The following is a 12,402-nucleotide window of genomic DNA, read 5'->3' on the forward strand; positions in this document are numbered from 1 at the left end:
CACTTAAAACAAAAACAAATATCTGCCATTAGGGTATGAAAACTTTACCCTTTGACTTAAGTTGATTTTTCCAATAGTATTGTTCTTGTTTTAATCATAAACTCACTTCATTTGGATCGATTCCACAGAAAATAAGAATTCTTATATCATTTAGCTTCTGAAGTAAATGTATCTTTTACATTTGCACTGGAAAAACAAGACAAAAATACTGAGAACATCAAAAACATCACTTTTTTGCAGTGTGATCAGAAGGTACAGTAAAAGTTATGTCCATATTCTAGTAGTTGGGAGCAGAGGTAATCAAGACTTAAATACATATAAGGCACTGTATTGTAAAACTTTTAAGTATTGCTAAGTATTACTAATGCTTAAATCTACCTTTAAAAAACCTGCAGAAACCCTGTATATACTAGTGGACTCCTAAAAGATTGAGCAGATTAAAGGGTTAGTTCACCCAAAAATGAAAATAATGTCATTTATTACTCATCCTCATATTGTTCTACACCTGTAAGACCTTTGTTCATCTTCAGAACACAAATTAAGATATTTTTGATTAAATCCAATGGCTCAGTGAGGCCTGCATAGACAGCAATGATACTTTCTCTCTCAAGATCCATTAATGTACTAAAAACATATTTAAATCAGTTCATGTGAGTTCAGTGGTTCTATCTTAATATTATAAAGCGATAAGAATATTTTTTGTGCGCCAAAAACCCAAAAACGACTTTTTAACAATATCTAGTGATAGCCGATTTCAAAACACTGCTTCAGAGTGTTATGAATCTTTTGAGTCGAATCAGTGATTCAGGTCGCGTATCAAAGCACTAAACTGCTGAAATCACGTGACTTTGGCACTCCGAACCACTGATTCGATTCGTAAAGCTCCAAAGCTTCAAGAAGCAGTGTTATGAAATCGGCCATCACTAGATATTGTTAAAAAGTCGTTATTTTGGGGGTTTTTTGGCGCACAAAAATATTCTCATCGCTTTATAATATTAAGGTAGAACCAATGTACTCACATGAACTGATTTAAATATGTTTTTTAATACATTTATGTACATTTATTAGTACATTTTTTAGTATCTTTATGGATCTTGAGAGAAGAAGTACCATTGCTGTCTATACAGGCCTCGCTGAGCTATCGGATTTAATCAAAAATATCTTAATTTGTGTTCCGAAGATGAACGATGGTCTTACGGCTGTAGAACGACATGAGGGTGAGTAATAAATGACATTATTTTCATTTTTGGGTGAACTAACCCTTTAAGTGGCCATTTACACAACACGGTTTTCAGCTAAAAACTGAAAACTTTTTAGCCTTTCATTTACATGACAACTGCGTTTTGGGGACCTGAAAACACAAACTTTTGAAAACGGTTTTCAAATCCAAGTTTTTGAAGACAATAGTGTTATTGTTTCTGTAAACTACAAAAACGTGAATTTGTGAAAACGGTGACATCATGAGCATGCAAATTACGTGTTCAGTCTGTAGGCGTGTAGTGTTTCTTTACGAAGTGACATCGCCAACTACTGGCCTAGCAGCATAATATTACTTTTTTTAATCGTGGGAATCGTTTTGACATTGTCGTCTGTATGCGAAAAATGCAAAGGAAAAACTTTTCTGTTTTTAATACATCGTTGTTGTATAAACTTACTATAATGGTGTCTCCTTGAGGATAACGCTTAAAATATCTGATTACTCGTCCTGCACTTACTCATTTTGATCAATCTGATTAATTCATTTGATCAATATATGTCCCGCCTCAACGTCCTGTTTGAATAGGAAACACGTCAACTTTAGAAAAACAGCTGCACTCGTCAGGCCATTTCATGGGATCTTTAAAAGTAGTCTACATGTCACGTGTACTACGTTCCAAGACTTCTGAAGTCATAGAATGGCTTTGTGTTAGAAACAGACCAAAAGTAAAGTCTTTGTTCAAGCAAACTCTCTCTGTTGCTCATATTCAGACTGGCTTGACGTCTTTGATTACGACATGTGAGAACCAATGACGCATTGGACAGAAGCTCAGAAAAAAAGTGAAGCATCCCTCAGAAGAACAACCGGTAAGAGACACGAACAACAGCAGAATGAGAAAGAACTTAAAATAGAACAAGACAGGTTAGATTGATAGACAAGTTGCATTTAAATTATATGCTAATTAATTTGTATAATAATAATATGCAAATGAATGTTGTAATATTGTTGCATGCTTCATGCTTCCATGCTTCATGTCAAGGTCATGATCACATTTTATTTTGTGATCATGACAGGTTGACTCTATTCAAGATTAAATAATGGCAAATGAAATGCATTAAAATGAACAACAATGACAAAAAAAAAACCTATTTCAGGAAAAGTCTCTTTTTCAGTTCAGTGGAAATAAGCAGAGCTTCTCTCCGGGTCAGGATTTCTCCAAACCTTTCTAAGCCTTCGCTGCACCAGCAGATGGATGGCGTTAATTGCATTTTTCCATTTTTTTTTTTCTATGGCGGATTATTATGATCATATTATGATTTTTTTTTGTTTGTTTCTCAGAAGATGGTGCTGTACACATTTGCTTTTGTATTTCAAGAACTGGAATCATATTTCACATATATGTAATGTTCCATGATGTCATCATATTAACATTTATTCATTCATGCATTTGTTTAAGGATTAGTTCACACCAAATTAAAATTCCCTCAAATGAGTGAATGAGTAAATGACTGAATTGATCAAACTATTCCTTAACATTCAAATATTCTTTATGAACGCATAATATATTTTATGCATATCTCCAAAAAAATGTTGCATGGGATGATGGTGATGATATACATTATTTTGGGAGATTTTTTATTGGGTCAGGTCACAAATGTGCTTTAGATGTCATGCATTTGAGAGCTTCTAAGAGCCTTTATAGTCTCTGTGTCAGCCTGTTTTTTTTTTTCACAAACACACACACATGCAGATTTTGTAGTCTTTATGACTATTATCTTTTTGTAATGGCTCAGGAGTTTAACCCGGCTTTACTGAGTTTCCGTTATTCATGAATATATATATATATATATATATATATACACACACACACACACACTCACCGGCCACTTTATTAGGTACACCTGTTCAACTGCTCATTAATGCAAATATCTAATCAGATAATCACATGGCACCAACTCAATGCATTTAGGCATGTAGACATGGTCAAAATGATCTGCTGAAGTGGGGAAGAAAGGTGATTTAAGTGACTTTCAATGTGACATGGTTGATGGTGACAGACGGGCTGGTCTGTGTATTTCAGAAACTGCTGATCTACTAGGATTTTCACGCATAACCATCGCTAGGGTTTACAGAGAATAGTCCGAAAAAGAGAAAAATATCCAGTGAGCAGCAGTTCTGTGGGTGAAAATGACTTGTTGATGGCAGAGGAGAAAAACTATACTGGTTTATGCTGATAAAAAGGCAACAGTAACTCAAATAAGCACTCGTTACAAGCGAGGTCTGCAGAAGAGCATCTCTGAACGCACAACACATCCAACCTTGAAGCAGATGAGCTACAGCAGCAGAAGACACACCAGGTGCCACTCCTGTCAGCTAACAACAGCAAACTGAGGCCGCAATTCACACAGACTCACCAAAAGTGGACAATAGAAGATTGGAAAAATGTTTCCTGGTCTGATGAGTCTCGATTTCTGCTGCGACATTCAGATGGAAGGGTCAGAATTTGGCGTAAACAACATGAAAGCATGGATCCATCCTGCCTTGTTTCAGCGATTCAGGCTGCTGGTGGTGTAATGGTGTGGAGGATATTTTCTTGGCACACTTTGAGCCCCTTAGTACCAATTGAGCATCGTTTAAATGCCACAGCCTACCTGAGTATTGAACATGTCCACCCCCTTGTGACAACATTGTACCCATTTTCTGATGGCTTCTTCCAGCAGGATAACATGCCATGTCACAAAGCTCAAATTATCTGAAACTGGTTTCTTGAACATGACAATGAGTTCACTTTACTCAAATGGCTTCCACAGTCACCAGATCTCAACCCAGTAGAGCATATTTGGGATGTGATGGAAAGGGAGATTCGAGTCATGGATGTTCAGCCGACAAATTTGCAGCAACTGTGTGATGCTATCATGACAATATGGACCAAAATCTCAGCACCTTGTTGAATCTATGCCACAAAGAATTAAGGCAGTTCTGAAGGCAAAAGGGGGTCAAACCCTGCACTAGCAAGGTGTACCTAATAAAGTGGCCGGTGAGTTTACTCAAATACACATGAATATATTTAGAGGAAGTTAAATCAATGAATGTATGATGGAGTTCATGTACTTTAGGGTTAGTAATGAAAAAAAAAAAAAAAAAAAAATTATCATGCCAAATTTGTGAATTTGTAAACGTGCATATATTATCAATAGTACCTTTTCATAAAGGTTTTGACTATTTGTTTCTATTAATAATTTTTAGCCTATTGTAATAACTTAATCAGAAGGCTAGACCAATTAAGTGGAGCTTTTCCATGGTGACCATGGAAAACGGGAACACAAACGCACATATCCTGATTAAGAGTGTTCACATCCTTAAATCCAGGAAGTGAACAAATGATGAACTTCAGCAGTCACTCTCTGGTACTAATCTAGTACTAATCTCATTTACTCATTGATTGCGTTCTTTTGCTGTCTAAATCAAAAATAGCAAAGCACTTTCTGTTTTTATTTTCTTTTAAAATTCAGATTTTTTTTTTGTTAATTTAGATGTGCGTGTGTGTGTGTGTGTGTGTGTATGTAATTAGTTATAGTGCATTTTAATCTTTAATAATGGGTTTCCTTTAGTTGAGCTTAATCCCAGCCACATGTTCAGATGTTTAAACATCAGATCAGTTACGCAGGCACATTCATTAAAGTGGATTTCTTTAAAGTGAGACACAAAGAATTAAAATTAAAGCATGTTCAGAAAATGAATAGACAAAGTTGTAAAAATATACAGATAGAGTAGTAAAGTGCAAGACAATCAAATAATAATAATAATAATAATAAAGAAATCCCATTTACTGACTTGGTAATTCCAGTTCTGCCATTTTGGTTCAAGATTTATCACCCATCACAGTTCAAAATATCCCAACATTATTACTTTTTTTTTTTTTTTTTATGAATTTAGCTTAAGCCAGCCAGCACAATGCAGTTCATTAGCACTTAAAGACATTATTTTTCTCATGGAATGTTTAAAATCTTTGAAAAGAAATGCATTAAGCATTCACCTTTCCAAATGGAGAAGGCAAGTGCATGTGTGTGTTTCTAAAAGGTAGCATTTTTAAGGTTTGTGACTGTGTGACAGAGAGCGAACTAGTACGAGTGCATTTGTGTGTAATTAAAACAAGTGATTATTTTACGCTGGGATTATCCTGGAGGTCCAGCTGGTCCGTGGAGGATTTGAACACCCTCGCCCTGGGCTGGAGAAAGGGCAAACTCCCAGGGGACGCAGCCAAATTGGCTCCATAACCAAGAGCCGAGAGCACGAATCTATGCAGACTGTTACAAAATCAACAAAAACTGCCCCGTTGTTGAGTATGAATCACCTGTTTTTCTTCCCAGTAAAGAAAGACATGAAAAATGGTGTTTAACGTTCAAAGACAAACAATAGCTTCTTATAAACCCAGCTCTTTGATGTTTGAGAAGAGATAAAAACTTAGAAAAGACCAAGAAACCTTGTCTTTGCTGCTAAACTCCTAACTATACAGCTATATAGTTCTGCTTCTACGTCGACTTTTAGATTTTGATATTTAACACAGAGGAACCGCAAAATAAATGTAATAAACCATGAAGTCCTTAACTCAACCACAAGAAATCAAAATAAGAGTTTTAGTCTATTGTTTTCTTAGCCATATTACCAACCTACTTCTAAAAGCTGACAAAATAAACTTTTCGCAGATTTCAATTTCAACCCTTCTTATTGGTCAAAATTTGATTTGACTTTTCTTGTTTGCTGGACTGTATAAAATGTAAATAATTAAAATGCTCTCTAAAATTGGAATTCCTGGTAAGAACTATAAATCATAGTTGTAAACTATTGACATTTTAAAACACAGGATATGCCCTTCAGTATGTCATGCCACAACATCCCATTTCAATATAGGAAGTGTCACAGGCAGGAAAAATGCATTCGTCAAACAATTATATGCTAATTATACAATTCCTAGCATTCAATTGATTCCCAATTTGTGTGATCCAAAGCAGAAGAGCAAGTGTATGTACGTAAGATGACAAAATTAGATCACAAATGTGTGATTGTCATCCATCCATCAGTCCATCTCTTAAAGGCTTAATATTTTTTGTAAAATGTACCCTTTTTATTGTTTTTTTGTTTCATAAATGCCCCATAAAATTAAATACAACATTTTGTGGAAAGGAGAACTTTGTTTCATAAAAAAGGAGTAGAATATCTTGTTGAACACAGAAATTGATATACCTTTACATGTGTGTTGATAATACATCTATACTTTTCTTCCCATTCGCTTATGTACATTATATTGGTAAACATAATAAGTTTAAAATGCTGGGTTGTTTTGACCCAAAGATGGGTTGAAAAAACCCAGCATTCTTTTTTAGAGTGTATGATTAAAATGTGTTTTTGATCAGCAAATATCAGTCATATTATTCTGACATGCATAGCATGCTTGTTTACCAGTAATTAGGACACTCTAGTATTTCCATGTGCCACATATTGACAATTCTGCAGTAAAAGTGCCCTTGAATAAAACGTAAGAGCTGAAGGTAATTTTAGCTAATTCAGATTTTGTATTATAAATAGTTGTATATCTGTTTAATTCAGTTTAAATCAACATGAAATCCATATTACTGCTGTGAGCTGAGCGACACAGGATATTTAACCCAAAACAATTTTGGGTTATACTACTGTAGGTGTTTTTATCCAATAGGAATTGAATGAATCATTAAAAGTGGGCATTGCATATCAAAATGGAGCAAAGCAGTTGAAGAGAAGGGATTGAAAAATACATGACATCATCCTGAAAAGGAAAGTTGATACATTTTGAAGAAAGATTACATAGACAGGTTCATTCTTTGGAATAACGTGCGCCAAATGTGCACAATAAATGTCACTTGACTTGACATTTGATTTCAACAGTGCTTTGATCTGCCCTCATTGACACTATTCTTTAAGAGCTGCTGTGCAGCAAACAATGTACCAGTTATCAATGTAAAGCTGCTTTGACACAATCTACATTGTAAAAAGCGCTATATAAATAAAGGTGACTTGACTTGACTTGACAATAAATAATGACTTAAATAATCAATTTTGATTTCATATTGATTTTAAACCTTTTTTTAAACAGTTTCCTGCCTGTGTTCAACAAGAAAAACAAATTCCTCAAGCACTGATAAAAACTGTAGTTATACAAACTGCCTTTAGGGGCCTTTTCCTTGCACCCGTTACTCTAAATCACAGTCACTCTGCTCAAGTGTAAAAAAGTGATAACATTACTCACTTAATCCTGAGCAATGGTAAACTCTGCTTAGATTCTGTAATCCTGGGAAAAACTATATGTGGCCTGTTAAGCTTTATAGGAAACAATCAAAATAACATCTGTGCAGTATATTACAGTTGCGATATGTGCAACACATCTGAGCTGAAGTACATTCTCTACCTTAAAGGTTAGCGTGTACATCCTCACTTTGATATATCCATATATATTTGTCTGTTTACCATGATGCCATGTCATAATTTATGACAAAACAACATAGGTTTTCCAGGTTGTTGACATTCTTACAGATTAAAAAAAATGAAATCTTGTTTGCATTTGGATTCTCCCTCATTAGACACATCCAAACGAAGTAAAAAAGCAAGCAAAGATGGTCTACTTAGAAAAGAGTTCTTAAAGAAAGGTCTCTTCATACGTCTCTGATTTATGAGGCTCACCGGATCTGGAGTCTGATATTAATATCTTGAAATGGTCACTAGGATCCCTTGTTGCAGCCTCATAGGATGGCGGAGAGGAAGCTAAGTACAGCGTCCCCACCGGTGGTCCCCTCTCGGTACCGTAGTGCTCTTTAATCATGGATGCTATGAGTCCTTCACGCTCCGGAGCTCCGTCCTCTTCTGACCAGGGTGTGTCTTTGTTTTTATGCCTGTACAAGTAAGAAGCCTGCTTCATTTGCCGTCTAACTAGGTGCCCTCTATAAGCACGCTGGATCAGGGTTGCCGAAATCTCCTCCTGCTTGCGCCGGAGCGTGGTAGTGATGGGCTCGTGGGATAACTTGGATGGGTTCGCCATCATGAACTTCTCCTCCATTTGTTGCTTCAAAGCGTCCATTTCTCCGGTTTCCCCGAGGACCCGCTTGGTGAAGGCAAACAGGATGTCCAGGCAGTGGATCCTGTCGCCGCTAACCATGGGAAGATCCATATGGACGAGCTTGATTTTGTTGGGTTTGGCGATTCTCAGAGGTTCCGAAAGGCTGTCGGCGAAACTGGAGAGTTTGGAGTACTCGATGAAGTGTGTGGCCTCGACGTCAAACTTCTCCCAAACCTCGTAGAACATCTCAAAGTCGTCCTCGCTCAGAGGTTCTGTGCTCTCCTCGGTGGCCACGCTGAAGTTTTCCAGAATGATGGCGATGTACATGTTCACCACGATCAAGAAGGAAATGATGATGTAGCTGACGAAGAAAGTAATCCCTACTGGGGGGTTGCCGCAGTTGCCCTTAGTATTGGTTCCGGTGTTGACGAAATTCGAGCTGCACTCTTCCGGAGAGTTGTTCAGAATGGGATCCAGTAGGTTATCCCAACCAGCCGATGTGGTGATCTGGAAAAGGCAGATTATGCTGTTCCCGAAGGTTTCAAAGTTGAACATGTCGTCAATCCCACCCTGCTTCTTTATGTAGGCGAAGTTCGCCATGCCAAAAATGGCATAGATGAACATGACCAGGAAGAGCAGGAGGCCGATGTTGAACAACGCCGGCAGTGACATCATTAAGGCAAAAAGTAACGTCCTTATTCCTTTAGCTGCTCGTATTAGTCGGAGAACTCGTCCTATTCTTGCCAACCGGATCACTCGAAACAAAGTTGGGGACACAAAGTATTTTTCTATTATGTCAGCAAGGACAATTCCTGTTTGGAAAGACAAATGAAGAACAGAAATCAAAATATGCAATAAAAAATCTTTCGAAGAATAGAGAAATGGCACTATCTCAGATCACATCAACCCCGCTGAAAAGACCAGCTGGTGTCTCTGCCAAGTTTCTTAACTAAATTAAACCAGCAAAACCTCCTTGGCTTCACCATAATGGTGACCAGATAGACCAGTACCAAAGCACTAACTAGTAAAAACCAAGTTGGTCTTTTCAGAAGGGAACGTATCTTACATTAGCCACACGCACCACTTACCAGACTGGAAAGTCGTGCACTTACCAACGATGGACAGAATGACAACAACAAAGTCAAAAATGTTCCAACTAATGGTGAAGAAATAACAGCGGAGGGCAAATATCTTGATGAGGCATTCGGTAGTGAAGATGACGATGAAGGCCAGGTTGATGTTATTGAGGATGGACTCCATGCGAGCAGATTGTTCATCAGTCTCGACCATCATGGTTATCATGTTGAGGATAATGAGCATCATGATGGTGATGTCAAAGGCTTGCTTGGACACCAAGTCAAAGAAGAATCCTTGTAGAATGTTCTAGATGGAAATGTGTTTATGGTGAGAAATTACAAAGGGCAATTGTTATGAGATTGATTACGAACTTTTAGTTGATAAAAATCATCATCTTACCACTGGTCTTGGAATTGGCTTCTGTGGCTTTTTGGATCCAAGTTTCTTCATCGCGTTGTAGTACTTTTTCTGCTCTTCGGTCATGAATATATCCTGGCCACCTTTAGTACAGAGAACAGCCTGATGCTATTATTTTCATTTAAACACATTAAATGTAAACTAAATGCTTTTGGAAAAGTGGTAAATCTTAAAGACCTATCATTCGTTTCTGCTGATTGAAGTTGTCGATGATGACACCGATGAACAAATTCAAGGTAAAGAACGATCCAAAGATGATGAAGATGACAAAGTAGAGGTACATGTAGAGGTTTATCTCTTTGACAGGCTGCTCCTCAACCTGACAAACAAGAAAAACACAAAACTGTTTTTTTTAGACAGTCTAATCTCTTAAAATGAAGGTTCTTCAATGGTTCTTTGCAGCACCTTAGGTGAACCCTCTTTTTTTATCAAGAAAGATTTTTCTTGCATTGGGTTAGTTACTATTTGTTTCTCTAGAGGTTGTTGTTAAAATCTAGGTTCTTTGGATGGGCTTCTTGATGCACCATAGATTGACTTTCTTTTTAGATCTACGAAATATATTAAAGGATTTTTTTTTAAGTAAATAGGGTAACTAGGTTCTTCTTTTGTGTGTTTGCATGCAAGTAGTTAATTTTAGTAATGAAAAAACACGCTTACTCCACGGGAATCTACTGCAGCATACATGATTTCCATCCAGCCTTTGAATGTTGCCTGAAAAACAAAATATTAAAGTATTTAATCATTCAAAATGTTGATCTAAAAGAGAAAGATTGTCAATTTATTCAAATATATGTTCTGCTTCTAGGTGAGCACATTTCTTTCAATGCCTGACCGTAGCAAAACTTGACTTTTTAGTCTGAGGTAATTATGCATTTACGTGTCATTTTTTCTGTAAAGACAAAGAGTGACTCACCAAGAGTCAGCATGAACGCTATTAAGCTAGGCCATTTTGGGATGTCGTTTCCATGGTTACAGAAATTATAACCTGTGGTGATTTGAGAGACTGTTCCTTGAGGTAAATGATAGGTTAAGGCCCAGCGAGGAGTTGCAGGGCCCTGAAGAACTCGAGTTGCTTGGCTACCTTAACAAATATGAGGGATGATTCTACAGCACAATCACCAAAAGTGTTTCTTGGACTTAATTGTTCAGGGAGGTCAGAATGTAGAATTTAAAAATCTGCTCCCTTTCAGTTAATGAATGTAAATTTGAATTTGAATTCACCACAACAATGGAATGGAATGACAGGAAGAGGAATTTATTGAACTGCAATTCAAAGAAATTTAACAGTCAAATTACAGAGGCATTTTATAAATCCAACACAAATTTTGCGACAAACATAATCACATCATTAATTTTTTTCCGAAACTTAAATATTCTCATGCACTTAGTTCAATACTAAAACTATAATTACTAGTTCAATATTACAATTGACACAATTAACAAAGCCATCAAAACTATTTTTAATGGTTTAAAATTTTAAACAAAAATATGTTAAAAATATTAATATTGATATTAAATATTAAAATATCTAATAAAATATAATATTAAAATGTTTGTTTTGTGTATGAATGTAAATGAGTAATTCATACACTATATTGCCAAAAGTTTTGGGACGCCTGCCTTTATGTGCATATGAACTTTAATGACATCCCATTCTTAATCTGTAGGGTTTAATATGGAGTTGGCCCACCCTTTGCAGCTATAACAGCCTCAACTCTTCTGGGAAGGCTTTCCACAAGGTTTAGGAGTGTGTTTATGGGAATTTTTGACCATTCTTCTAGAAGCGCATTTGTGAGGTCAGGCAGTGATGTTGGCGAGAAGGCCTGGCTCACAGTCTCCGCTCTAATTCATCCCAAAGGTGTTCTATCGGGTTTAGGTCAGGACTCTGTGCAGGCCAGTCAAGTTCCTCCACACCAAACTCGCTCATCCATGTCTTTATAGACCTTGCTTTGTGCACTGGTGCGCAGTCATGTTGGAACAGGAAGGGGCCATCCCCAAACTGTTCTCACAAAGTTGGGAGCATGAAATTGTCCAAAATGTCTTGGTATGCTGAAGCATTAAGAGTTCCTTTCAATGGAACTAAGGGGCCAAGCCCAACCCCTGAAAAACAACCCCACACCATAATCCCCCCTCTACCAACACTTTACACTTGGCACAATGCAGTCAGCCAAGTACCGTTCTCCAGCCAACCACCAAACCCAGACTCGTCCATCGGAATGCCAGACAGAGAAGTGTGATTCGTCACTCCAGAGAACACGTCTCCACTGCTCTAGAGTCCAGTGGCGGTGTGCTTTACACCACTGCATCTGACTCTTTGCATTGCACTTGGTGATGTAAGGCTTGGATGCAGCTGCTCGGCCATGGAAACCCAATTCATGAAGCTCTCTACGCACTGTTCTTGAGCTAATCTGAAGGCCACACAAAGTTTGGAGGTCTGTAGCTATTGATTCTGCAGAAAGTAAGCGACTTCTGCGCACTGTGCGCCTCAGTATGCGCTGACCCCGCTCTGTGATTTTACGTGGCCTACCACTTTTTTACGTGGCCTACCCATTCTTTCACAAATGTTTGTAGAAGCAGTCTGCATGCCTAAGTGCTTGATTTTATACACCTGTGGCCATGGAAG

The 12,402-nt window shown here is 37.4% G+C and overlaps 1 protein-coding gene across 1 annotated transcript in view; it reads right to left on the minus strand.

The window, feature by feature from the left end:
* Positions 1 to 6,301: 6,301 nt before the first annotated feature.
* Positions 6,302 to 12,402, minus strand: part of scn12aa (sodium channel, voltage gated, type XII, alpha a) — a 66,474-nt gene continuing 60,373 nt past the window's right edge. The window contains exons 23-27 of the mRNA XM_051913287.1: positions 10,437 to 10,490; positions 9,957 to 10,098; positions 9,762 to 9,862; positions 9,398 to 9,668; positions 6,302 to 9,097 (exon numbers count right to left, since the gene is read on the minus strand). Of these exons, the coding sequence (XP_051769247.1) occupies positions 7,869 to 9,097; positions 9,398 to 9,668; positions 9,762 to 9,862; positions 9,957 to 10,098; positions 10,437 to 10,490 (1,797 nt within the window). The 3' untranslated portion in view covers positions 6,302 to 7,868. The remainder of the gene's footprint in view (positions 9,098 to 9,397; positions 9,669 to 9,761; positions 9,863 to 9,956; positions 10,099 to 10,436; positions 10,491 to 12,402) is intronic.

The sequence above is a fragment of the Ctenopharyngodon idella genome, chromosome 2 (assembly GCF_019924925.1).
Source record: "Ctenopharyngodon idella isolate HZGC_01 chromosome 2, HZGC01, whole genome shotgun sequence".
Lineage (NCBI taxonomy): Eukaryota > Metazoa > Chordata > Actinopteri > Cypriniformes > Xenocyprididae > Ctenopharyngodon > Ctenopharyngodon idella.